General features: G+C 32.5%; 1 protein-coding gene across 5 annotated transcripts in view; it reads left to right on the plus strand.

Moving 5' to 3' along the window:
- NECTIN3 (nectin cell adhesion molecule 3) overlaps positions 1 to 26517 on the plus strand; it is a 133388-nt gene that overhangs the window by 49050 nt on the left and 57821 nt on the right. For 4 of the 5 annotated variants that reach the window (XM_043893132.1, XM_043893134.1, XM_043893135.1 and 1 more), the window contains exons 4-6: positions 2972 to 3089; positions 6766 to 6917; positions 25085 to 25223. In XM_043893132.1, coding sequence (XP_043749067.1) covers positions 2972 to 3089; positions 6766 to 6917; positions 25085 to 25223 — 409 coding nt within the window. Of the gene's footprint in view, positions 1 to 2971; positions 3090 to 6765; positions 6918 to 13318; positions 16401 to 25084; positions 25224 to 26517 lie in introns of those variants that run through there. The other variant, XM_043893130.1, reaches the window with a different exon arrangement.

Consider the following 26517-nt stretch of genomic DNA (forward strand, 5'->3'; position numbering starts at 1 on the left):
TTCTCCAATCCAATTAATTTAGCTGTTGTTTATTTTTATGAGTGCTACCCATGATATTTTCAGTAAGAATCTTTAATTTGCTAGATGCATTTTAATTAGCTGGAAAATTTTTTCTTTCAATATTATTTGTAGTCACATTTTGTTGATGACATTCTAAGATCCTCATAAAGGTAAAACAGCAAAGTGATCGTTGGGATAGTAGATAAAGTTCAAAGTGGGCCCATCCTGTGCTGCTTTTTTCTTAAGAGATGCTCTCTTATGTGTGTATTTGTGTGGAGATATATATATATGTGTGTGGATATCATATGTATCTGATACATATGTGTATATACTTTTCCCTGTTTATAAAGTTTCTCACTTTTTATATAGTCTTGGTGTAGCATTTTAAAATTTGAGCAAGAGAAATGCAGATAGCTTATAGTAAAGATAATGAAAGTTAAGTAGGTTAAAGATAAAATTATGAAAAGTCTCTGGGTTCTTGTGTCATTTCCATCCATGCACAGATCATAAATCTAGATAGGTTTTTGAAGGAGATGTTCTGTTTTTTGTTGTTTTGTTTTTTTGATATGACATGCATGGAATTTTAATTTACACATATTCATTACACTTGGTATGATTGTTTTGAAAACTAATTATAAGGATCTTTTTCAACATTTATAGAGTTAAACTTGAGAAGCTGTCTTATGTGCATTTTATTACCATTGTATTCTTGAGTGCAAATACAGTCCTAGTAGTGGTCCCTTCTCGTAATTTGTCAGTATCCATGAAGGGTTGGTTACAGACTCCTGCTTATGCCAAAATCCAGGCATGCTCCAATCCTTTATATAAAATGGCATATATTTGCATATAACCTACACACATCCTCCTATGTTCTTTAAATCATCTGTAGATTGCTTATAATACATACTACAATGTAAATGTTATATAAATAGCTTTAAATTCAATGTAAATACTATGGAAATAACTGCTGATATGCAGCAAATTCAAGTTTTGATTTTTGTACTTTTCTAGAATTTTTTTTTTCCTGAATATTTTTCATGCACAGTTGATTGAGTCCACAGAAGCTGAGCCCATAAAGATGGCTGGCTGTACCTTCTTTTCTCCTCATTTTTCTGTCTTGTACATACTCTTAAATTTTTCTTTTTTCTTATAAAATTTAGATTCAGTTATAAGTCCATTAATATTTTTCTCATACGTATTTTCTCTTCCCTGTGTCTAATAATGACTGAAATTTTCATCGATTATGTATACTATTATTTTTTGTTTGCCTAAACACAATTTTAAAATATAAAAATATTTCTCCTGATATAAGACTTTATAATTACGGCTTAGACTTACTGGCCTATACCTAAAAATATTCTTTCTTGCTGTTGTTAATTAGGCCCTAAAAAACATGTAAACAAAGATTGGGGAGATAAAATCTTATATGCAAAATTCATATCTCAAAATTTAGAGGTATTCTTTGAGGATACTTTAATATCTATCTTATCCTCTGTTGAAAATAAACACACAGATATCTGTACTGTTCTTTCAGCAACATTAATTATTACCAATTTTAAGTTAGAAAAAAATGTTAATTCTTGGTATTTATGAGGTAGGCCTTTTAAAATCATTAAGGTACTTGTACCTTAGTAGAAGAAGTTTAACTTTTCCCCACTGTTTTTTGTAAACCTTCCTTGACTTCAGGCTTCCCTGCATAGTTAGAAGACTGACTTGGTCTCTCTAACATCCCGTCTGGCCTGCTGTTTATCTAGTTTACCTGTGTAGCTCACAGAAGGGTTGAGGGTCTCTGCACCAAACTTAAGTGTCATTTCTTTACCTTCTGTCTTATCATTCTATATTTTTCATTGTTAGTCCTCATAACAGATTTTTGTTGAATTTTTTAAAATGTTATCTTCCCTGTTACTGTTAGAATATAGGTATTATAAATACAGCATGTCGACACTAAATATCTAAAACAGTGCCTGTCACTTAACAGGAGCTAAATGAATGATGGCTCAGTGAGTGACTGGTATCGGGTTCACAGTCTGAAAGCATACATTCATATTGCTGTTAGATGTGGACAACTACTCACTTAACTAAATAGTACATATGCTAAAAGACCTTTAGGTGCGTTGAATGGATAAAAGTTCATGTTTTGGAACAGTTGAGCCTCAGAAAATTTACTTTAGTTGTAATTATAGTCTTAAAAAGTTTGTCATATCTCTCATGCCCAGTGGATATTAATTAAGTGTATGATATCAGTTATATTATAATTTATTTTAATATTAATATAATATTAATTTAAACATGATATTAACTGTAATATAACACTTATTAATTAAATGTATGAATTTTATAATTTTTTATAATTGATATCTCTTAGGGCAGTTTTATGTAGTGGCTTTGTGCTTAAATGCCATGTCTCATTATCAAATTACTGTATTTTCTTTTTCATATACTTCTGCATCATAATAGGACTCATATTTTGCTTTTGGTGATTGTAAGCTGGTGAATGTTCTTTCATTGTGTCCAAAATAACTAACATTGTACATGTGTGTGGCTGTCTATAGTGTTTGGTGCTCATCGTCAACCACCCATGCGTTCGTTTAGTTAAATACCCAGAGTTTATGGAGTTTGTTGTTGTTCAGTTGCTGAGTCGTGTGCGACTCTTTGCAACTCCATGGAGCTCCTGTTGGGCTCCTCTGTCCATGAGGTAGGTTTTCCAGGCAAAAACACTGGAGTGCGTTGCCATTTCCTTCCCCAGGGGATCTTCCCGATCCAGTGATGGAACCCACGTCTCCTGCTTGACAGGCGGGTTCTTCACCACTGAGCCAGTTGGGACTGAATACCGCATTCCTTACTTCTTGTGTGTGTGAGAGGAGGAGAGCACACAGCTTCTCAAGCTGTAAAGTTGTTAACACTTTATCACTGTATATTGCATCTATTGTTAACAAAAGATAATCTGCTGTGTAATGCATTTATTTTATAGATGCTCCTGAGGTTTCAGTAACAGGCTATGATGGAAACTGGTTCGTAGGAAGAAAAGGTGTTAATCTTAAATGTAATGCTGATGCAAATCCACCACCCTTCAAATCTGTGTGGAGCAGGTAATAATGTTGATAGTTCTAAAGAGGAATTATTTAAAAGTCAAAAGTGTTCTTCAGTGCATATTTGAAGTTGTTTTTATCAATGTAATATATCATGACAGTAATAGCTGGAAATTAAGGGTTTCTGCATGTTTTTCTGTTTCACCTCTCCCCGCCTTCCAGTCCCCTCAATTCTGTTTCTCAGGGGCTACCTTGGCAACTTTAGTAATTCCTCCTGGCATTTATCATCATAGGTCTTAAACTTACTTCCTAAACTACTAATTTTTAACACTGTTGACTTATTATGAAAATGAAAATTTAGTTTTATATCTACCTCTTCACAAACATACCCATATACATGTTCCTGCCCTTTGTCATCTCAGTGACATTAAGCAGCCTTTAAATTGTGTAATCATTGCCTCTCTATAATAGATAAATATTATTTACTGAGAACTAAGTATACTAGAATTATGTTTTATTTTTTAAAACTGTTTGTTTTTCCTGAGGTTAATAATTCCTTCTTTTTACTTGTGTAGTTTTTACTGACAAGCCTTAATTCTCTTTATTGGTGAAATTTCAGACTGTTCTGCTGAGATTTCATTCTTATTTCTCAGTATTTGCAACTTCCACTCCCTCCAACCCCACCTTTTCAGTCTAGAGAATTTTATCTGTTAACCTGTGAATTCTCTCTTTTCTTTTCTCTATTTTTTTTCTCCTTTGTTTATTGTATACTAAACATTCTTTTTCTTCAGTTTTCAAATAATTTTTGTTGTTCTCCCAAGATTTCTTTGATTTTTTCCCCACCATTGATTGAAAATTTTCTTTTGAGATATTTTCAGTGTTTCTGAGAGTGTTTTCTTGTTCTTTGTTCTTTTTCATAGCATCCTTTTCGTCTTTTATGGGTGTGTCTTCTTGTTTCTGAATTGGGATACTAGCGTTACTTCCTTGGCAGAGCTTTTCTGTTTCCTACTTACTGTTTCTTTTTTCTTTCAGGTTCTTTTGTTGTTGTTGTTTGGTCTTTTATTTTGTAGATATTTCTTGATTTTCTCAGTTGTCCATTCATTTCACAGTGATGCATTAAAATGCTGAGTGGAAACTCTCTATAGTACTTAATGGGTAGATTCTACTATAGAGGAGGTTATTTCCCTGGAGAAGCTTTAGATACCACTTATTGAAGAGTGGAGTTCTTTTTTTCATGAATTAACCTTCATTATTTTGCCTAAAGCATGAATACCTGGTATCTGTGCAGAGTTGAGTGGAATCCGTTGTTTTGTTTTTTCAACTTTCAATTAATCTATTTTTAGCCCTCTGCCTTACTGGCCTTCTGCAGGACAGTGGGTCAGACTTTGGATCTTTGGCTTCTTTGGTCCAGGTTGGCTGCTTTCTTATTCGTGTGCCTCCTTCAAGGACTTCTTCAGCCAAAAGCAGAGCTTTTCAACCTTGGCACTGCTGACATTTTGGGCTCGATAAATCTTTGTTGTTGGAGGCAGTCTTGTGAACTGTAGGATATTTTAGTAGCATCCCTGGCCTTGCTTCTCTAGAGTCAGTAGCATACACTTTCCCTACTCTCAGCTGTGACCACCAAAACTGTTTCAAGGCATACAAGATATGTCTCCTGGAGACAGAATTACTTCTGTCTTTTTTGTCTGTCTTCTGTCTGGGGAACACTGGCCTCATGCATATATTGTTTTCCCTGTCTGTTTTCTGATTTGTTAAAGTTTGTTGACACTTCTTGTGTGGTGAGTTCTGCCTCCTTTTCTCTTTCTCCTTGTTGGTCTTTAGTAGTTCTTCATTCCTTTGCTCCTGTTTTAGATGGTGTTTTGTGGGATCAGAGAAAGAATGTTTGGTTAACCTGTTGTCTTTAAGCAAAGATAAAGTTTTAAAGTAGTGAAGGCCTTCCATTTACATTTTCTTCAAAGTGGGAAGCAGGCATTGGTTAAGATGTGTGATAGGGTATATCTGAAAGTCATACACTTCTGAGTTCTCATTCTGGTGTCTGTACTTGGAGCAGTCTTTTGAATAAATCATTTAGCCTTTCTAAGCCTTTGTTTCCTCATTGATAATAGTGCTCCATAGAGTTTTTGTGAGAGTAAAGCTGATGAGTCTAAACCATGTACTGTAGGTATAGAGCCTGTAAGGTGTTTAGCGTGTCCTTTGTTGTGAGTTTAATATGGCATTTATATTTTTCTAGCTTATTTGAATAAACACCTTTAAAGGATTATAAGCCATTTTTATATTTCTCAGAGTTAAAGGGATTAGAATTTAGGGCCCAAAGTACAGAGCTAATTGGTAAGATACATAGACTTCATATTCATTCTTGTACTTCTAGAAAAAGAGTTCACCTTTTGAAAGCTGATGTTTGTAAAAGTGTTCTTTCCAAAGTCCTCTTAAGAAGAAGATATGAAGTTTTTGTTTTTTAAGTAATTTAAGAGTATTACCTTTACCCTTCAATGCTAAATTAAGTCATAGCAGCTCTAGAAGGTTTTATTGGTGGTTTGGATCCCAGAACAGAATCCTGTCTCTAGTGCTGATTCCTTTCTCTGTGCCTGTTCAGTGCTCTTGTTCTCACTCCCTTTGTAATTAGTTGGTCTGCTCGTGTGCTCAGGCCACTGAAAACAGGGAGCACATCTTCCTTACTTGTGCATTTCAGCAGCACTAGCAGAGAAGAGTGTGGTAAATGGTTCAGTTCTTAATAATTAAATAATGGATGACTGAGTGAATGAGTGAATGAACTTTTTGAAAATCTACTTAACTCGAACTATACTACTAGTTGAGTACCTGGGTTTACTTCACTTTTATCCTCTTACCTTAATAAAAATAATTTATGGGCTGTAAAAACACTTTCAAAATAAAGACTTAATTGATTCCTCCTCACTGCATGTGGGATATACCCTAACATGGAAAAATGATGTAAAACAGTATACATTTAGTTACATTGCAATGAATAGCTTTAGAGTTCTTACAGTGAAATTTTATTCCTATTATACTCTATAGAGTAATGTGTACACCAGATAGAACCTTTTAGCCTAATTAGTATAAAAATCATTTTAAAAGAGTTATTACTGATAACAAAGGGGCCTTGGTTTTTACTGTTACAAATGCCTACTTTATGAGTAAAATTATTTTGTAAGAAAACCCTTGTTGGTGCTTTAGAAGTTAACCATATTTGGAGTACAGCGCAGTATAAATTTATTTGCTCAATGTTAAATGTTACTCTTTAAATATGTTACAGAAGGTGCTAAAATATTATCATGTGCTAATAAAGTGATAACTTTCACTATGAAAATTGTAGATAAATCATGTATGGATTCATAATTCACTGAGAATTGTTTTAATTCTTTTAAGACTATGGGTATGTTTTTAAATACTTCTAATTTTCCAGTTTTCTGAATATAATTCTTTAAAAATGAATAATTTTCCTCTCTCCTTCTCTCCTACTCCCTCTAATATGTCAGCCTAGCTTCGCTTGTATGAATTGATATTTTAAAAGAATCGGTGTTCTAAATGGGTGTTCTTTATCTGTTGGTTCATCTCTACTAAAATGAAATTTCATAACTTACATGCTTTTATTTCATAGTGAATTTTACCTAAAGGATGCTGATTCTTTCTCTAACAACTGGAAAGTGTAATATCTTACTTAAATAGTTGTCAGTGAATAGAATCTGAAGGATTTAATTTCATGCTTTTTAAAATCTAGGTTAGATGGACAGTGGCCTGATGGTTTATTGGCTTCAGACAATACTCTTCATTTTGTCCATCCACTGACTTTCAATTATTCTGGTGTTTATGTCTGTAAAGTGACCAATTCGCTTGGCCAAAGAAGTGATCAAAAGGTCATCTATATTTCAGGTAAGTTACTATCTACTCACAAAATGAGTTACGTAGAATAACAGTAACACTGTGATGGAGGCAGGAATTGGTGCTTGTGAAGATACATACTACTCCGTGTGAGGCTCTCCAGATAATCTCAAAGAGGTGCGATAAAATAACTCTACCTGAAATTCATATATAAAGTAGCTTTCCATGACTTAAAAATTGTCAAAATGTCTATACAGTAAGTTCATATACATTTTAAGACCTATGCATATAGCTGATTTTTCAGTTATAATATTACATATAGTCTGTACCTTTCTAGATTCTTTTGTATTTATACCAGAAATAAATAGTGGATTTTTTGTTTGCTTTTGGCAGCTATTCTGCACGCAAGTGTCTTTAATAAATAAAATATCCATTTTGATGACCTTTCTTATTAAATATCTTTGTCACTCAATATGAGATGATGCCTTATTGAGTTACTAAGCGGTGAAGTGGGCATGCTACTGAAAATGTGCTGATGAAATAAAATTTAAGATGTTTTTTCTGGTTGGTCCCTAAGCCACTAAGAACTTAGATCTTATGCATTTCATTTGTTTCACTGTGAATGTTTTCATCAGTTTGAGTATTAATTTGGGTTTTTACAAAACATAGTTGGAGCTAAAATATTTTTCCTGGGTATGGCTGTAAATAATAAATTATCAATGGAATGCTTATTTATAAGGATTATTTTAAGCATCTCCTTCTTGACTATAAAACTGTAGTAATCTTTATTCCTAACAAATGGAAAATGAGAGGAAAAAGGACAAGAACCTTGAGAAGTACAGGTTTGTATAGTAATTTGATAATAGGTATTTAGAGTTTATCTCTGTTCAGTCTAAAACTAATAAATTTTTAAAAATTGAACTATACTTAATTTACAGTGTTTCACGTGTACAGCAAAGTGATTCAGTTTTGTATGTGTACATATATTTATTCTTTTTCAGATTCTTTTGCATGATTTTAGAGAAATTTTAAGTTTGCATTAATGTCACGTTCTTTGTCCGCTGTGATCTCTTAATCTAAGAACAGTTCTCCATATTGTTTTGCATGGCATTTATCACAGCTTGTAGCTGTGTGCTTACGTAATCATCTGTCCTCATATTTGAACAGCCTGTACTTGCTTTATTATTGTATCCTTAGTGCCTGGCCCCTGGTAGGCACACAAGTTGTTTTTCTTGCATGTATCTCACAAGCAGATTATAGTTTTGTGCATCTCTAGCTAGTCTTTCTTGCCAGTAGCAGTGCTTTGATATAAATCTGTTAGTATATTAGTCTCTTTTTCTTCCCTCCGAGGTTTTTTGTTAAAAAAGAAAATGAAGCCACAGGAAATCCATATTTAAAATGTAGTTACCTAAGGACTGCATACTTATTATTTCTGTTGTACAGAATTTGGTGTGGGGTATTACTTATAAATCCTAGGCTCAGTGCGTTCTAATTTTGTAATCATTTAAATATCAAGGCTCAATCTTAGCGTCTTATCAATTGGTGATTTGCCAAATTTATATCATTGGTATTCTGGGTCCATTTCCCAATCCTGGTTACTTGTGTGTCCCACTGTCTATTAGTGATCATTAACCCCTTATGGGGGCTTCAATGGTGGCACTAGAGGTAAAGAACCCGCCTGCTAATGCAGGAGACCTAAGAGATGTGGGTTCGATCACTGGATTGGGAAGATCACCTGTAGCAGGACACGGCAACCCATTCCAGGTTCTTGCCTGGAAAATCCCATGGTCAGAGGAACCTGGCAGGGTAGAGTCCATAAGGTTGCAGAGTCTGATACGACGGAAGCGACTTGGCACACACACCACCCCTTGAATGTAGAAGTATAATTTGCATTCGGAACTGAGCTCCTCATCTTTCTTACGCCTTTTGCTATGAAATCTCTTCCTCTAGGAGTCTTTGTCTGTCTTTTAGTTATTGGTATCTCTATCGTACACTTGCTCAGGGCATGAAATCCTTGATACTTATTCTTGATTTTGATTTTTTTTTTCCTCGTACCACATCCCATCCATCAACAGATTGGTCTGAACTCTTTCATTATGTTATATACAAAACCTTACCAATTCTCTACTACTTTGCTAGTACTTTGGCACAAACCATCAGCAGCCCTTGCCTCTCTATAGAACAGTTATTTAATATTCCTACTCTTCAGCCTGTCATCAGTTGAGCAGCCAGATTAACCCTTTTAAAGGGCATGCCGGATCACATCAGTCCTCTACTCCAAACTTTCCATGGACTTCCCATTTGCCCACAATGAAAACCAGACGTTCACAGTGATTTGTGAGCTGTGTCCATGTTCTGGTGCTAGATTATCTTTTTGAGCTCACCTCTTACTGTATAGCCTTTGCTTGCTTGGCTTCAGTCATACCAGCCAATTTGCTGTTTTTGAACACAATAGGCACATTTCAGAGTCACTGCCTCTGCTGTTTCCACTGCTGAAAATACTCTTTAGATATCTTCATACCTCTTTCCCTCACTTCCTGTAAGTGTTTGCTCATATATCACCTTCACAACTGTATTTAAAATTGAAACTCTTCTCACCCCTTTACTACTGTCTGTCTTTCATCTCTCTGCCTTATTTTTTCTCTGTGGTACATATTACCATGTGATAGACTGCATATTTGGTTTTATTTATATGTGTGCCTATTTTTATCCCCACTGGAACATATGTTCTTGAAGGCAAGATTTTTGTCTGCTTTAATCAATACTATATTCTCACCAATTGCAGCAATACTTAACACATAACAAGTGTTCAGTAAACTTTTGTTGCATGCATGAATACATTTAAGAAGAAAACAATCAGGAAAGAATAAAAAATTCAGAATCTACATTTATGTAATTTTATTTTCATGGCAAAAGTCCTAATGTAACACTGATGATAAACTTTAAACATTTTAAAATCAATTTCTACCAAGTCTTATAAGAATGGAAACAACATTTTGAGTAAATATGAAAAATCAATTACCACTAAATACTTCAGAAAAAGATGGCATTATATGAGATGGTTTTCTTTAAGTAGTCATCAGGAATTAGACTTGACTTTTCTATCCATAGTCTTTAATACAGTATACCATGCTGAGTTTAGTTAACTTCTCTAAGAGCTTCTTAGTTATATCTAGTATCCTAGATATAAATTGCCTTTCCAAAATGGCAATTAAGGTCTACTAGTAGACTTTTATCACAATAAAAGGCCATAACTTACACAATGAATGATCAGAAAGTTAGTCTTTTTTCATTGTGAGTTATATGTTCTTGCTTTCCTCCAGGACAACATTTTTATCTCAATAATAAAACTGATATTTTAAAATTTCATTACTGATTTTTTTTAAATATTTGTAAAATGAGTATATCATATGACTGGAGACTAAATGGTAACCCAGAACAGAATAGAATTATTAGCTCCGAGAGAAGTTATTTGAAATTTTGTCATACATTTTCCCACATTGGCATAATTTTTGTATATTCAGGATCCAAGATTGCAATATACAACTTTAGTTATTACTCATCATGGTACAGTGACTCTGTCCAATACTAGCCGACTGCATGAAATTGTGTTGTCCTAGTCGCTTTTGATGTGGGTTTTTTCTCCTGATCCCTCTTACTTCTCTGAGAATAGAGAAGCAAATTTTCATGTATCACTTAAGTTCCCTCATGCCTTAAAAAAATCAAAGTATATTCCTGGGCAGATCTTTAATTTCAAATCAAATTGATTTGATCCACACATATTAAGCACACTTAACTTAGCAGTCCTTAAATTTTAATGCTTATAGATTTTGTTTATTTAACAATTGATATGGTCTGAAAGAAGAAGGAACCAATTCATTCCATTTTTAACATAATAATTATTAGGCTAAAACATGCTTATAGCTACAGAGGTTTTGCTGGACTATTTATTTTCCTATTTGGCAGGACTCAATTCGTTTGAAAAGGGAAAATTGAGAAGTTGGATATGGAGAACTCAGAATCTACTAGTTTATTACATTTGTTATATATTTATTTACCACATTTAGCAAAGAATATTAAAAAAACTGCATTAATACAGAATGCTGTTGGGAAGGGTTTCTAAATCTTGATAAATAAGTAGCTGTTAGATGCCTCATTTCACAAATAGGACTCTCACCGTAATTATCTTGGAGTAGAGCAGAATTGGAAAGCAGGAATAAATGTCTCATGTGAATCATCATATGTCTGTCTGTTGCTTAAGATACAAAATGTAAAGTTTAGTGAAAGTCCCTTTTTCATGGAATTTATTGACAGTGAGGCTGTTCTGTTTTGTTTTGTTTTTTTTTTTTTTTAATAGTTGAGGAGGAGATGGTAGGTTAAAAAAAAATTCTAGAACCACTGACTAAGATTTTTAAATAGATTTTTGGGGGGGGGTTACTGTTTTTTTTGTAGTTGGATTTTCTGAAAGCTGTGTTTTGTTAAATCTCAGTTAAATAAACAGTAGATATCCATTTGTGTTTACATAAAGAACATCGCAAGTAGAAATAAATGGTGATTTCTTAAAGAATGCTTCATAAAAATGTACAGTTACGTATCTTATGTTTGGTGAGAACTCAGGTGTACTATTCTGAGAAAAAATATTTCATTAAGAGCTGTCACAAACTTAGAATTTTAAATCATTAATTAGGTAATTTGTGTTTTTGTTTAAACATGCTGATGCCCGTTTATTATAATACTTTTTTCTTTGGTAATCATTATAAAGACAGCATTGAATACGTAAAACTTTTCCATTAGTCCTCCTCAGAAAATACATGAGTTATCTTATAAATGATTAGTTTTTAATATCCTGGTTCTGTGAGGTTGGATTGGATTATATGAGGCTTTACTGCTTTTATAGTGGAAATGATTCTACTGTTCCACAATTTTAAGATTGAATTTATTCAGCTAGTGATTATGTTCTCACAAATTAAAACTTCTTTGATTCACTTACATATACTATGATAAATAATATTCGACTTCAAGGTACTTGACTGGATTGCCTGTTATATTGGTTTACACTCATAGGAAATTACTTACAATGTCCTTGTTACATTTTATACTGTACTTGCTAAATTTTTACCACATTCTGTACATATGGCATTCCGTGATGAAACCTGTTTCAGTAAGTATTTTTCTTTAGCTTGTAATTTTAGAATAACTTACCCCATGTAGATTTAGTATTTTTCTAACAATCACTTTTTAAAAGCTCTGTCAGTACCACTCATTTAAAAAATAATTATAGGAGATTTATCATTTGGATCATTTTTTTATCAATGAAGAAATTCAAGAATTTTGAACTCATCCTTTCTTCAAACTCTAGAATTTTGTGTAACATGATCTGCAAATACCACTTAATTGATAATTAACCAATCTTTATTTTTTACTATTTATGTTTAGTTGCTTTTTAATATTAATGGCTATTTACTCTATAATCTAATGGCAATACACAAGGTCATTTGCATCTAATATTTAAGTATCATTAGAATGTTCTCTCTAAAATATTAGCTGCTCTTTTTGAGACTCCATCCTAAAGCAATGTGACATTGAATTTTGCAGATATGGTTGAAATTTCTCAAATTTCCTAAATGTTCAGATATCTTACCCATGGGATATAGACATGATGATGATATTTTTGTAACACTTTATAACATGTTTTTTCTTTGTCAATCTCATTTGACAATAGCCCATGATTGGCTAACATAGTATAAATATGTACTTTCTATTTTTTTAATCACTAAATAATGGAATATACTACATACATGCTTTCTAAAATTTAAAGCATTTTCTTTATTTAAGGAAAATATTTTTGAGAGAATTATTAAGCCAACAGCTTATACTACGGCCACTTAACAATCTATAGTTTTTCATTCTTTTAAAGATAAGTTCACCTCTTAATAAAGATTAACTTTATTAGGTAAAGATGGATATTAAGAAAACACACTTGAATTTTTTTCATTCTTTTACTTTATCATTCTGTTATTTCCTTATGCTACTGTACTGGCTAAGAAAATGTACATTTGAATGATTTGATTTAATTTTTTGATAATGATAATTCTTAAGCCAGCTGTATAGTATATATATAACATTTAAATAATACTCTTTATTTTAAAAAATACTTTTCTTAGAGTACAATATTGTGCTTAAACTTGGAATAGAAAATTTAGGATTTACACCATGCATAATTTTTCACTTCCCTTATGTGATTGGTAACTGACTTAGTGTCAATTTTGTTATTTAAAAAATATATATATAGAAGTATCACTACCCTCTGATCTTAAATTAAGAATGAAAAACTATTGTTACTATGAATATATTTTCATTAACTGTGCTGTCTTTTCAGCTTGCTGCTGAATCAGCCTGCATTGACATTCTTTGCCTTTCTGTGTCTTGTCTATCTTTACTTTTTCCATTAGATCCTCCTACTACTACCACCCTTCAGCCTACAATTCAGTGGCATCCCTCAACTGCTGACTTCAAGGATCTAGCAACAGAACCAAAAAAATTGCCCTTCCCATTGTCAACTCTGGCAACAATTAAGGATGACACGATCGGCACCATCATTGCTAGTGTAGTGGGTGGGGCTCTCTTCATAGTCCTTGTAAGCGTTTTGGCTGGAATATTCTGCTATAGGAGAAGACGGACGTTTCGTGGAGACTACTTTGCCAAGAACTACATTCCACCATCAGATATGCAAAAAGAATCACAAATAGATGTTCTTCAGCAAGATGAGCTTGATTCTTACCCAGACAGTGTAAAAAAAGAAAACAAAAATCCAGTGAACAATCTAATACGGAAAGACTATTTAGAAGAGCCTGAAAAAACGCAGTGGAACAATGTAGAAAATCTCAATAGGTTTGAAAGACCAATGGATTATTACGAAGATCTAAAAATGGGAATGAAGTTCGTCAGTGATGAACCGTATGACGAAAATGAAGATGACTTAGTTTCACATGTAGATGGTTCCGTAATTTCCAGGAGGGAGTGGTATGTTTAGCAACCACTAAATATGACTTAATGTACAATGTTTCATTCATACTAGTTGATCATTTTCAGATTGTTCATACTTTTTCTTGGGGGAAGAATAAGCTTTTTCAACTTGATTTTCAAGCTTACTTTTTATATTCTGATTTGACAAATGGAAATGTAAAATCTGGGTTCAATGTATCTGAGCTGCTTTACAATTTTTTTTCAATGCTATACTACTGTCTCAAGATTTAAATTTTAATGCAGAGTACTTTATTGGTCTGAGGCACACAGGTAAGAAGAAATGTCAACATTAAATGTATGACTTTTTGGTACAAAAATTTAAAGGAACAAAAAAAAAGGAAACTACCTTGGCATTGTGTATTAAATGTTTACTTAAGACTATATAATCTCAAGTATAATGTTTGTTGAACATATACCTCTCAAAATTTATCACCACTAAATGATATTACATCTAAATTGACTATAAAACTAATTCAAGAAATGTTTATATATATTTTTAGTATACAAAAAATTCAGCTTGATGAAACACCTTTTCTTTTCAAACATTGTTTTCTATGTTTCTATACAAATGGAATCTTTACCTCTGCATTTTAATGAGCCTTGCCATAATTACTGTAGAGTGGCTTTTCAAAGGTATTTTGTTGCACTAAAAACTGTGGTAGTAAACTCAGTGAACATGATGTGTGGAAGAGCATAATTAGCTGATCAATATTTTTGTCCAAAATACATTTAAAAGTAATAAAAACATGCCTTTTAAACATGATAATTATTACAATTTTTTTTCATCTCTGGAGGACAATGCTTATATTGTCATGCGAACGTTGGTACATGAAGTGGTAGTTTGTTTTAATGCTTTATGTGCTAAATAATAATAATGAGAAGATGGTACATAGTTTAATAGAGTGTAGAGAGGGCATTTCACTATATGGAAAACCATGTAAACAAGCAAACAAGCATTGGAGTACCATTTTTTAAAACATAAGACAGATGTTTCAGATAAGAATCTGTGCAAAGAATGTGGTAGACCATCTTGTTTTAGTCATTTATTATTGATGTTGTTCAAACGGGTAAATATATATAGGAAAAAGTAGAATAAACTTGGAAATTTGAGATTTAACAAGAAAAAAATCTTAGTTATAGAACCTGTCACTAACACTTGCTGATGGATGTTGTCAAACCATCCCCTCTTTTCTCCTAAATGTTTGTATGTGTTTCAAGATTTTTGTTTTTCCAATTAAAACTGGAAACATCATGAGGTTTTTTGTTTTGATTTTTACATAATTAAGTTTATTCTTTCCAAAAATCATGCATCTTTTGCAAAAGAAATCTTTCCTAAATCTTCAAATGTGGATCTTCTTTGTGAGGTAATTAAGCTGCTTCTGCAGTGGGATTCTATACAACTATAATAATGACAACTATTTTGTAACCCGTAGAACATATTTTTCCTGTTGATTATTCATTTGAAAAAAGGACTGTAGAATTGCCTTTAGGTGTTTTGCCATGGAATTGAAATAGAAGTTAGTAGGAGAACCCTAAATTGACTTATTTTGTTAATAAAGACAAAGTAGTTACTTTTTTTTTTTTTTGCCTTCTCAACCTACCCCTTCTCAATCCTCATCAGATCTAAAAAAAGATATTTTTTTAAGGCAAAGTTCTAACATGTTCATAGAATTTTGCAAGTAGTGAAGGCTTTAATCTCAATGATTATAACTTAGTTTATTTTAACTAGCAGTATTTTGTGGAAGTTTGAAATCTATTTTCTTTCTCTCCCTCAAATGCTCAGTATAGTAAAGTATTGATTAAGGGTACAATTAGGTAAAATTCACTGATGTCCTGTTGAAAATATTTGTTTTAAATATAGTTTACCACTGCAAATATTAAGACTCTTTAATCCAAATCATTGGAAGAAAAACTTTCTTGATAATACTCTTACGATTGAAGTGACTTTTAATTTAAATGTTAGTAATAATATGGCCATAGAAAGTGAGTCTGAAGCTTTTTTCCTTTGGAAGATGTAAACTTGTGCCTTTTTGGATCAGAACCTCATCTTTGGAACAGTGGTCTGAAGTGTTGTATGAATTTGAGAAGGGTAACCCCATTTAGAACATCGTATGAATCTCTCTCTGAGTCTGATCTGAAGGAAGTCAGCAGTGTTTCAGGAGCTGTGTTTTAAAAGTATAAATATCTGCTTAGTGATCGTGAATTTCCTTTTCAGTTGTGGTCATTGTGTGGTTAGGGCTTTTTGTTTGTTTAGTTTTTGCTGGTTTGTTTTGTTTTTGGCAGTAGAGGGTGACATGGAAAACTGCAAGTGAGTATTTGATATATTCTGTATCCTTAATCCAAAGCATTTGGCAAGCTAAAAGACTTCAGAATTTTAAGAATTTGCTACTAATGCTTAAGACTTTCTGAAGCATTGCACTGTTGTTTATTAGAACTTTATGTATGTTTACTGTACATAGAGACTTGTTTGTAAACATAGTCATATTAATAAACATTTTGTTAAATTAATTTTGAATATCAGTAATGTACACAGCTGACTGATGAGTTGAACTCCTACTCTCTTCTTGGAAAAGATGGCAGAATAGTTTTACTATATTTTGGCCATGTTTATATTTATTACCTTTGTATTTGGGCTGGTTTTTCATTTTTGTATTCGCTTTAGAGTTTTCTTTCACACTGGTTAAAATACTTGTACAGTGGAGATTAATTCAACTCTTTTCCCCTTTTTTTCCATTTTTATTGAAATGTCTTGAAACTAATAGGATAGGGGTTAACTTTAAAAGTGATATTTGAGAAGTACTTTATAGTTGAAAGATTTAGTATTTTACCATGTGCCTGAAAGGTTTCCATTTGATAAGTCTAACATTAAAGAAATCGTTAAGCTTTTTCAGTAGTAGTATTGCTTCTGATAGCCATAAATAGGAAAGTTTTATAATGGTATCCCTGGCTGAATGTTTAGCACAAGAGGCTGTAGGAAATATAATGTATACGTGCAAAAATTGAGAGAAATGTAGCAATATTAGATGTGAAAACATCTATTTTGAGTTTGATTTTGCTTTTGGTAAATACTGCTAAAAACAAAAGTATGAACAAGAAGTTATTAATGTGTGGAAGTAATCAATGTAAAGTATAAGAAAGAAATGGTACCCATATTGATTTTTTAACAGGAATTATTTACAGATTGAATTGTTTTTCTTATTTACTTGTTGATGTATCATCGATAAAAAGCTCCTTTCTCAGATTTTTGGTATGTTGGGATATATTTAATTTTGATTTGTACCAGGGATTTTTTTTTAATCAAGTTACTTATCCGGTGGTAGCCCCAATAGCTGCGCAACAAATCTTTAAATAAAAGTTTTTTAAAAAAATTCTTTAGAGGCATATTTCTGTAACAAGTGTATGGTTATGGATTACCTTCTTTGTCCCCAGAGAGAGAGAGAGAGTGTTTGCGTGTGTGTGTGTCTCTGTAATCTAGTTCCCTTTAATTAATGATGTTTTGTGGAATTAGAAACAGATTTAATTTCTCTTTCCAAACAAAACCATACCAGGTTAAGGATACAGTTAAATAAAATTTGAGGAACTGTTTGGGTATGTTAACCATTATAAAATTTACTTTTAATTAATCATAGAATTCCTATTTCATATATACATATAATCAGTAACAGTCCCCACAGTCATAAATTGTCTTATCTCTTTAGCCCTAGCAGTTAAAATGTTTTAAATGTTTTGCTGTGACTTTGACATCAGTTTTTTATATATTAATTTTCAGTTTGGAATTAACAAATTCCATAAGATATTTTTTAAGTTGGCATTTAGTGTTTTTACCTTACAGCTTATGAGCTGCTTCAAGTAGGAATAACATTGATTCTTATTCTTCTCCTTATTCTGACCTTAAAAATTATAGTACAGGGATCCCTGGCAAGCCAGTGGTTTAGACTTTGTGCTTCCACTTCAGAGGGCTTGAGTTCAGTCCTTGGTCAGAGACCAAGGTCGACATGCCCTCACATGCTGCATGGTGTAGACAACAAAATAAAATAAAAATTAAAAACTTGAAAGCCTAAAATATTTAAACTAAAATAAAATTATGATACACTTTTCCTCTAAACTTGAAACTGTTTTAGAGCAAGCAGCACAGTTTTTTTTTCCCCCCGAATATGTACAATTTGACTGGATTAAGTTTGATTTCATTCTTATTATACTAATAAAGACTGGATTAAGTTTGATTTCATTCTTATTATACCAATAAAAATTCATGCACAAAAGAATCATTGAGTGTGTACAGAATATACCAACTTTTGTTTTTAGATTGTTTCTATTAATGCATTTGTTTTCTTCTGTTATCTTCCAATAAGCACTGTTTTTTAAAAAAGTGTATCTACTTTGAATTGAGTTGTGATAGATTTCCATCAGGAGCTTAAAACCAAGAATTGCTTACAAAAGCTTTTGCTGTATACCTACGTTTGGGGTCATTTCTTTTCTTGAACCTTGATAATATCATGTTCATTTCGATGTTGAAGGATAAAACGATTCAGTTTTGTGATGTTTTATTTCAGTTGCCTTGGGTTGGCCACAGAGTTCGTTTATATTTTTCCATAAGATGTTACAGAAAAAACGAGAATGAACTTTTTGGCCAACCAACTGGCTGTTTATTCTGGCTGGGCACTGTGGATGAAACCTAGTGAAAGTTTAGTACAGTGTAAGTTATTCTCAAAACTTGAGACTAATTCAAGACCTCATTCCTGTTCATGCATATTATTTCTACATGGACATGATACCCTAATTTTCACAGTCTCAGTTATGAGAAATATCTCAGGAAAAACCTCGTGTTGAAGGGACAGTTTGATCTAAAAGTTAGAGGTAACAAAACCTAGAGGCTTTGACTTTTTAAAAAAATTATTTAAAAATATGCACAAGTAAGACAGAATAATGAAGTGAGTGTTCATGTCCCTGCTTCAGTTATTGTCCATTCATGGTCAGTCTTGTTTCATTTAAACTCCTGTCTGCATGATCCCTCCTGCCATTATTGTTAGTTCATCTGTTAAGTATGTCAGTCTGTAACTTGAAGGATAAGGAACATTTAGAAAAAGTAATCATAGATTCATTACTCTACCGAAATGAATCATTCCTATTATCAAGTATCCAGTTACTGTTCAAATTTCTAATCATCTCTTTTTGCAGTTTTAGCTAGTAACCAAATATGATCCATATACTGGTTGGTTGAAATGCCTTTTAATCTGTGTGTTCTTTATGTGCTGTTTCCCACTCCCACACTTCTCCCATGCAATTTCTTGGGAAGAAATAGCTTCATTTGTCCTGCAGTTTTCCAGTTTGGATTGTGCCAGTTGCTTGCACCTCTTGCTTGCATCTCCTGAGAGATCTAGAGCCTTGACAAGATTAATGTTTAATTTTTGGGAGCAAGATTACTTCTTAAGTGGTGGTTTGTTCCTCTATCAGGCACATAGTACCTGGTTTTCTTGCACAATATTAGCAACAATTTGATGCTCAAAGCCTAGACTTACTGACAGGGAACCTACATAACATCTAGATCTATTAATTCTGTTTTTTACCATACCATGTACTTTGATGTCTTAGTAACTATGTTCATGCTGCTCCCTTGACCTGAAATTCCGTTTCCTCCTTTTGCCATACTGGAAAGTCAGTCTGTATTCAAGGTCCAGTTCAAATGATAGCTTAATGAAACTTTTCCCTTCAGAGTTAATAACTGCTCTTTATAATTCTTTTTTTTATCAACTTACATCTCCTCTACTATAATATTACATTATTCTAGTTATTATCTGTCTTCTCTAGATCAGTGGTCTTCAACTGAAAAGACTATACGTATCAGTTAAGAATTCATATGTACTCCTCATATGTAGAGTTTAAATTATGTGTGTGCTACCATAGAAGTTTGCTATATGCATTATAAAATACTCAAAAGTGAAAATTTTTAAATTTGATTAACATTTTTAAAAGATTAATTATTTTCACTAAAAGAGGAATCTTTGAGTAAATAATATAATAGTACCTCATTTTGAAAGTTAACTTTTTTCCTCACTAAAACATTTTTGAGAAAAGCTGTATGATTGAATGTGCTTCATTTGTTTTTTCACCTTGGTTTTACACTTTTTGATTCAGTGATTGAGTTTTAAGTCCATGTTGAGTTATTTTGACACTGGTTTTTATATATGAAAGCTCAGTTACCTCTCAGAAACAAGTAGATTCAAATGAAAGATGTACATTTTTAGGGACCTTAACAGTTTTCATCCCAACTACTGTTTTTAGCGCTAGTCTTCCTGTTCATGGTGTTTGGTTTTCCATTGTCAATGCTAATCACCCTCACATTAGCTGTTTCAGCACAGTATGGGTTTAGGGTGAGGTTTGTTGTTAGAGAGGAGTGAATCTAAATGTATATTTTATTTGGTTTCTAATTAGTTTATCTGAGGGGGCTTGATTTGTCACATCTAATTAGGTTTCCATGGTTTTATTTCATAATGTAACATGCAGTTTAGGTGTTAGGAGTAAGATATTTGCATTGCCATTTTGGAGGATTCTGTTTTATTATTTGTGCCTGTGTTATTGGTGTTCATCTGTCAGTTCTTTGCAGGAATGACATTTGCCAAGAGTGAACGCTTACTAGTGTATAACGTGGGTTCGTGCTGACACCCTCACTTGGTTTATGAGTCAGATGTTCACTTGTCACATAGAGCACCCATGTCATGCCTCCTTTACATTTTTGGTTTTGTGTTAAATCTAGATAAAGTTTTAGTTCAGCTGAGCTCCCATATGTCATAATATGTCTCTCACAAGATGCAGACTGTGATGAGGGGAACAACCAAGTGAAGATGTGACTGTCTACTGTAACCCGGGACTGTCCGACTCCACACTCCCCACGGGATATTCTGGGTGCCCTGTGCGGCCGGTGCCCGCTGATGCGTGGACCTAGCAGGGCTGCCAGTGCCGACCCACATTAGTACAATGCCGGTTTTTATTAAACGCCGGCTCCCTCTCGTTTATTCTTAGATAAGTGATCATTTCTGTCTATACTTCACTGGAAAATAAATAATTTTATGGATTGTCCAACACTGTTTGAGGATTTTGTTTTCTATGGTGAGGAGAGGGACTGTAAAAGTTACCCTTGCATTCCTAGCACTTAGAACAAGACCTGACACAGAGTAGGTTAGGATTGGTAATTTGTTGGATGAAAATCTAAGGAGACCCTCCTGATCCAAATAGAGGACCTTCTTTAAAAAGTAGTGAGATAAATATATGGATGGATATAGAGGCTTAGATGTCATATTGAACATATAAGTGTTAAAAAGGGCTTTTTATGAAAAGTGAGAGTGGGGCATATTTAGGGGAAAATTGGTAATACAGTGACATGTAGTATGGGAATACTTTTGTATTTTACACCCAAATAAAATTTGGGAAGATAAGTTTGTAGAGTATCATATTAAGCTGTGAATCAGTTGATGGGGATTACATAAGTTTTGGTGAATGAAATGAAGAAAAAGGGATGAAACTTTGATGTTTCAGTTAACTGTTAAGATTTGGTGTTTTAACATAAGTATAATAAGGGACTATAGATTTCTGTACTCATTTTAAAATGGTTTTAGCAAATTGCCAGAAACACATATTTTAGTCTATAGAATAGTATTTAATTTCAAAACTATAAAAGTGCCTCAGTCTCAGATGTGAATTAAGTAGGCACATGTTTGAATAGCTTTTATGTAGATTTTATTCACTTATATACACAGTGATAACATGGACTTTAGTTCAATCTAATATCTGTAATATTTATATTTTTCAAAAAATAATGAAAGTTATTGGTAACTGGTTTTTGGTAGTTTTCTCCATAAGACAAATATATGGTGTCTCTATATTTCTATGGATAGTATACTTCGGCTGTACTGAGAAATGCTGTTTTTCTGTTTTTGGAGGTGGTTTCCAATGTATATGGATTCATAAGCTGCCATGATAACAGGAATATGTTCTTTTGGGAGATGTGCACCAATCCTTTAATGCTAAATATTTGAATGTTTGTCCCTTTGTTTTCTGCTGCTTCTAAACATATAATTAGATTTAGTAGAACATCTCCTTAAGTGATGGTAAGATAATGTTGCTTTATGTCAATCACTCAGTAAACTAGCTTGATATTTAAAAATACCAAATTTTTATACATTGGCTTACTTAATTTTTTTTTTCCTTCTGGTTTTGTTGGAGTATAGAGACTATGTAGATTATGTGGGCAGGGATGTGGGGAGGCAGTGTTGGGGCTAAATTCTCAAATTTTGTCAAAAATCTTTGACTTGAATGCAAAAAATTTCAGCTTTTCATTTACATTTCATACTAGTGTTCATCACTTGTTAATACCTTTAAAATCTTAATCTCTGAAATGTATAATTTCTTCTTTTCTTAATTAAAGATTTGAAGAATTGAAAAATCAAAAAGGAAGCATGAAATTATGGCATGTATATACTTGACATAATTAGTTTACCTGTGTGGAGTAGGATATCCAGTTGGTAAATGGATTCATACCTAACTTTTCTTCCAGTTTCTTATTTTAGCACTTACTAGCATGTTCTCATACTAAGAAGAGGCGTGCAAAAAGATGTTAGACATTATTAAAGGATAATGGGAGCCAAGTGAAATAAATATGCTCAAATATTTATTGAGATAGAAGGAAGAGTGATGGTATACATAGAGTCAACTCTCAGTTATGGAATTCTAAAGCAGGACAAAATTAGATAAGTAGACCATAATTTAAATAAGAATCGTATCTATTTAGACTTCAGAGTTAACTTCAGGATATTAAAAATAGTACATTTTCAGAGTTAGGATATTAAAAGTCTGATTTTGTTTTATTACAAAGCACTACCAAATTTAATAATGCTAAGGTTAAATGAAAGGCTTTCTTTTAGGAGATGTGAGGTTTGATGAATTTATAGTGTACCTTGAAAATCTTAATTTGGACTAATTACATTCAAAAAGTAACCTGAGTGTTTGAAAAATAATTTCAGGAGTATTATTATAAACAAGTTATTTTTAATTAAGTTATTAGTAATATAATCAAGTTATTATAAATAAGTTATAAATATATTGTTATAAATATAAATACTATTAAATATTATTATAAATATAGTATATTTATTATTATAAATAAATGGTATAACTTTGTCATTATCATCAAAGTAAGAACACTCAAATTTAAATTCTCCATAGTTGGGCAAAAGTGATAGGGTCACTTTACTCCTTAGGAACAGAAAAACATCTCTTAGAGGGAAACTTTAGTGTGAAATAGGTAGCATACTTGACACATGAGGATTTTCTCAAATAACCTTTGCATTGTCACCTTAAAAGGTTTCAATTGGCCTATTGTTAAAACCTGAATACGGAACTATAATTTATATGGTGGGAAAAAGTGATAGTATAGATGAGAAGATTAGCCCTAAATCAACCCAAGGCTCTTCTACATTTATAAAAGCAGAGTATATTTGGCTTGGTTTTCAATTTTTTTTCTCATGTAGCACATATTTAAATGGAGTTAGTACTGGTTAGAGATAAGAGCAACAATGAATGATGAACCAGGTATGTATTAGCAAATAAGGGTAACATTTTGAATGATGAAGCTGGTTATATTGGTTACAATAATTGTGTATTTTTAGATTTTATTCAGTATTTGAGTTATTGTTGAAATTGGTTACTTGGCACTCATTGGTATGAGATTTTTAGTCTAAAATAAAACTAATAAAATGACATGTTAACAAACCCAAGATGTTAGTTTGCTAGGAAATTTGTATAATTGGTAAAGAAGTGAAACATTCTTTTTAGCAATCTAAAACATCACATGACTCACATTTGAATAAAAACAGTTGAAAAATACTCCTAAATACACTATATTTGGAAATGCTATGATGGTAAGTAGGTGAAATATTTCAAAACTGATAGTGCTTTGATTCTATTTAAATTTGTCATGTCTGGAGTCCAGTAGTAACTATTTAAGGATGTATGTGAACATCAGTTTACTTGAAGACAAAGAGCTCTTTATTTCCAAGTAGGGGACCCAAAAGAAGGGATTATGTTAGATGTTGCAAAAAACCATTCTTTCCCCGAAAGGGTAGGGTAGAGGTTTATAACATTGTCCTAACCTAGCTTTATTTCATGCTGTGTTCTCTCCTGTTCATTGACTGACTGACTTTGGGCAGAACATTTGCTTTAGAACAGAAGTATCTTCATTTATAGAATGTTCTATTGAATATATTGAAGGTTTTTTGTAACTGATAGGTCATTCTGCAAAATTTAGTTATTGGATGTAATATGGCTGAAATTGTCAAAATAATACCTATACATAAGGATTGATGGTTTTGTCATATCCATAATACTTATATTTGAAAATAATTTTAGTAAAGTCTTTTACTTGGGAGTTCATAAAATACGGTGACTTTTTAAAAAAAAATTGTGTGAAATGCTAACTACTAAATACATTTTTAAAATCCTTTCTTAGAAAATTTTTATGATACAGGCTGGAAATGAGAAATTGGTATTCAGAAATTGTATAGTGTGTAGCCAGGAGATGGGGAAGAATTTATATAATTTTGTAGTAGAGACACTATCTTAAAAGTGTACTATGTATTACATGTGTGTTAATTAAGGGAAATTATCTGCAGCAAGTACTGTTTTATTCACATTTCTGTTTTAAAAACTTAAATTTTGCAGTGTCACTTTTTGACTGTTTATTATTAGAGCCAGGATATTTTCTGTTTTCTAGTGTTATTTTGCCCTTTCTTGAAGATTTTTGGTTTCTTTAATAGAATTTCTTTTAATATAATAAAAGCTGAATATTGTGTTGGCTAACTGCATTAAAGCATACTGAATATTTTTTGTTTGTTTATCATCTTTTAGAATAAGAAATTAGTTTTCACCTTCTTTGCTTCTTAAGACATTCTTTGCCCATTGACTGTCGATTCACTCATTCATACGTGACGGGGGATATTCTTTTCATAACTTTAAAAAATTAAAGTTGGAGTACTAAGGTTACATCTTGCAAAGTGTTAGCATTAAAAAGTAACATCAAGTTTGGGGTCTTCTGAGCTTATGGTTGAATAACTTTCTTGCACATTGTAGAAATCAGAGGACAGGAATGTGAGAATTCTTTGTAAAATTGCTTGAAAAACCTAATTTTTGTTACTTTACAGATGTTCCATTTAAGCAGACCTCTTCTATAGCCGTAGCTGGAGCTGTAATTGGAGCTGTCCTTGCCCTCTTCATCATTGCCATCTTCCTGACTGTGCTGTTGACTCCTCGAAAAAAGAGACCAGCCTACCTCGACAAAGTGTAGGTAACTTTTTTGCTGGTGTTCAACTATGAAAATTCAGTATGTGTCAGTCTTTACCATTACAGCTACTCATATGAAAAGTGTCTGAGGGATAGAAATAAAGATAGGTATCTGTAAGATGGCTAGTTTTATCAGAAAGTCTCAAACTACATCTTGGTAAATAAACAGTTGCAAGGGGCTATTAGAGACAAGTATATTCCTTTTTTTTTTCCCTACAGTATATTACACATCTTTGCAAATGGTAGCATAATAACCCTTTATGTTGTCCTGCCTTCTGAGTAAAGATGCGAGTCTTCAATGAAGTAGTTGAAAGACAGATACAGAAGTCTTAGAAGTTTACTTCTTTAGGTTGTATATGCCTGTCTTATGTATAGATGTAACTTAACTTTCAGCTGCCAAGTCATTAGATACGTTGAGTTTTAAAGTTCTTATCTTAAATTTGATTTTGGTGAATTACAAAATGTGCATCTTTTTTATTTAAAGAGAAAGGAATGTTTTGGACCTAATCATTAGAGTTATAAAAAAGAAATTGCACTTTGTTGTATAGTCAAAAGACTTATGTCCCAGTTCACTTAATTCCATCAGCAGCTTTTGTTACTTCACCTGTGAAATGTAAATAATACTTTTCCTGCTTCCCTCTCATGGCTTTAATAAGAGTAGAATAGATGATGTTGTTTATGAACTGTGAAGTTCTATACAAATGGCATTATTTCTTGTGTGGTTATTAGTGTTTTTATATGAAGATATAAGGCTAGCTCTCAAAGGAAGTACTTCTGTCTTCATAAATGCCTTGTGTATGTCTTTGCGTCTCTAATCTGGCACAGTTAGAGAACGAATCTTTTGGGGTTAAGGGCACCTGGGTATTAGTCTCAGCTCTGTTATGACCAAGTTAATAGTATGACCATGAACGAATCACCTCCATGAACCTTGGTTTTCTCACCTACATGACTTATGGCACCTTGGAGCTATACATTTGCTGTAATTTTTATTACATTAAAGGAAATAATTACTTTAAATAAAAGAACTGTAAAGGACTCTTCCAGTCTCTTACCTGCAAGACCGAATTTCTTTAATATTTCAAGAGTAACTAACTAGTTTGTGGTTAAATTTGTATTAGTTGCTGAATTATCTCAAGCTCTTCTATAATTTCAAAAACATACTTTACTAGTAGGCTAGTAATACATGTAATTTATTTTATTGTTTGAATTCTAATCATTTAAAATATTATTTCATGACCACATTGAGAAGTTATTAGACTACTGAGAATTTTTAATTACTTTGGCCTCTATAGCT

Source organism: Cervus elaphus, chromosome 31 (assembly GCF_910594005.1).
Source record: "Cervus elaphus chromosome 31, mCerEla1.1, whole genome shotgun sequence".
In the NCBI taxonomy this organism is placed as follows: Eukaryota; Metazoa; Chordata; class Mammalia; order Artiodactyla; family Cervidae; genus Cervus; species Cervus elaphus.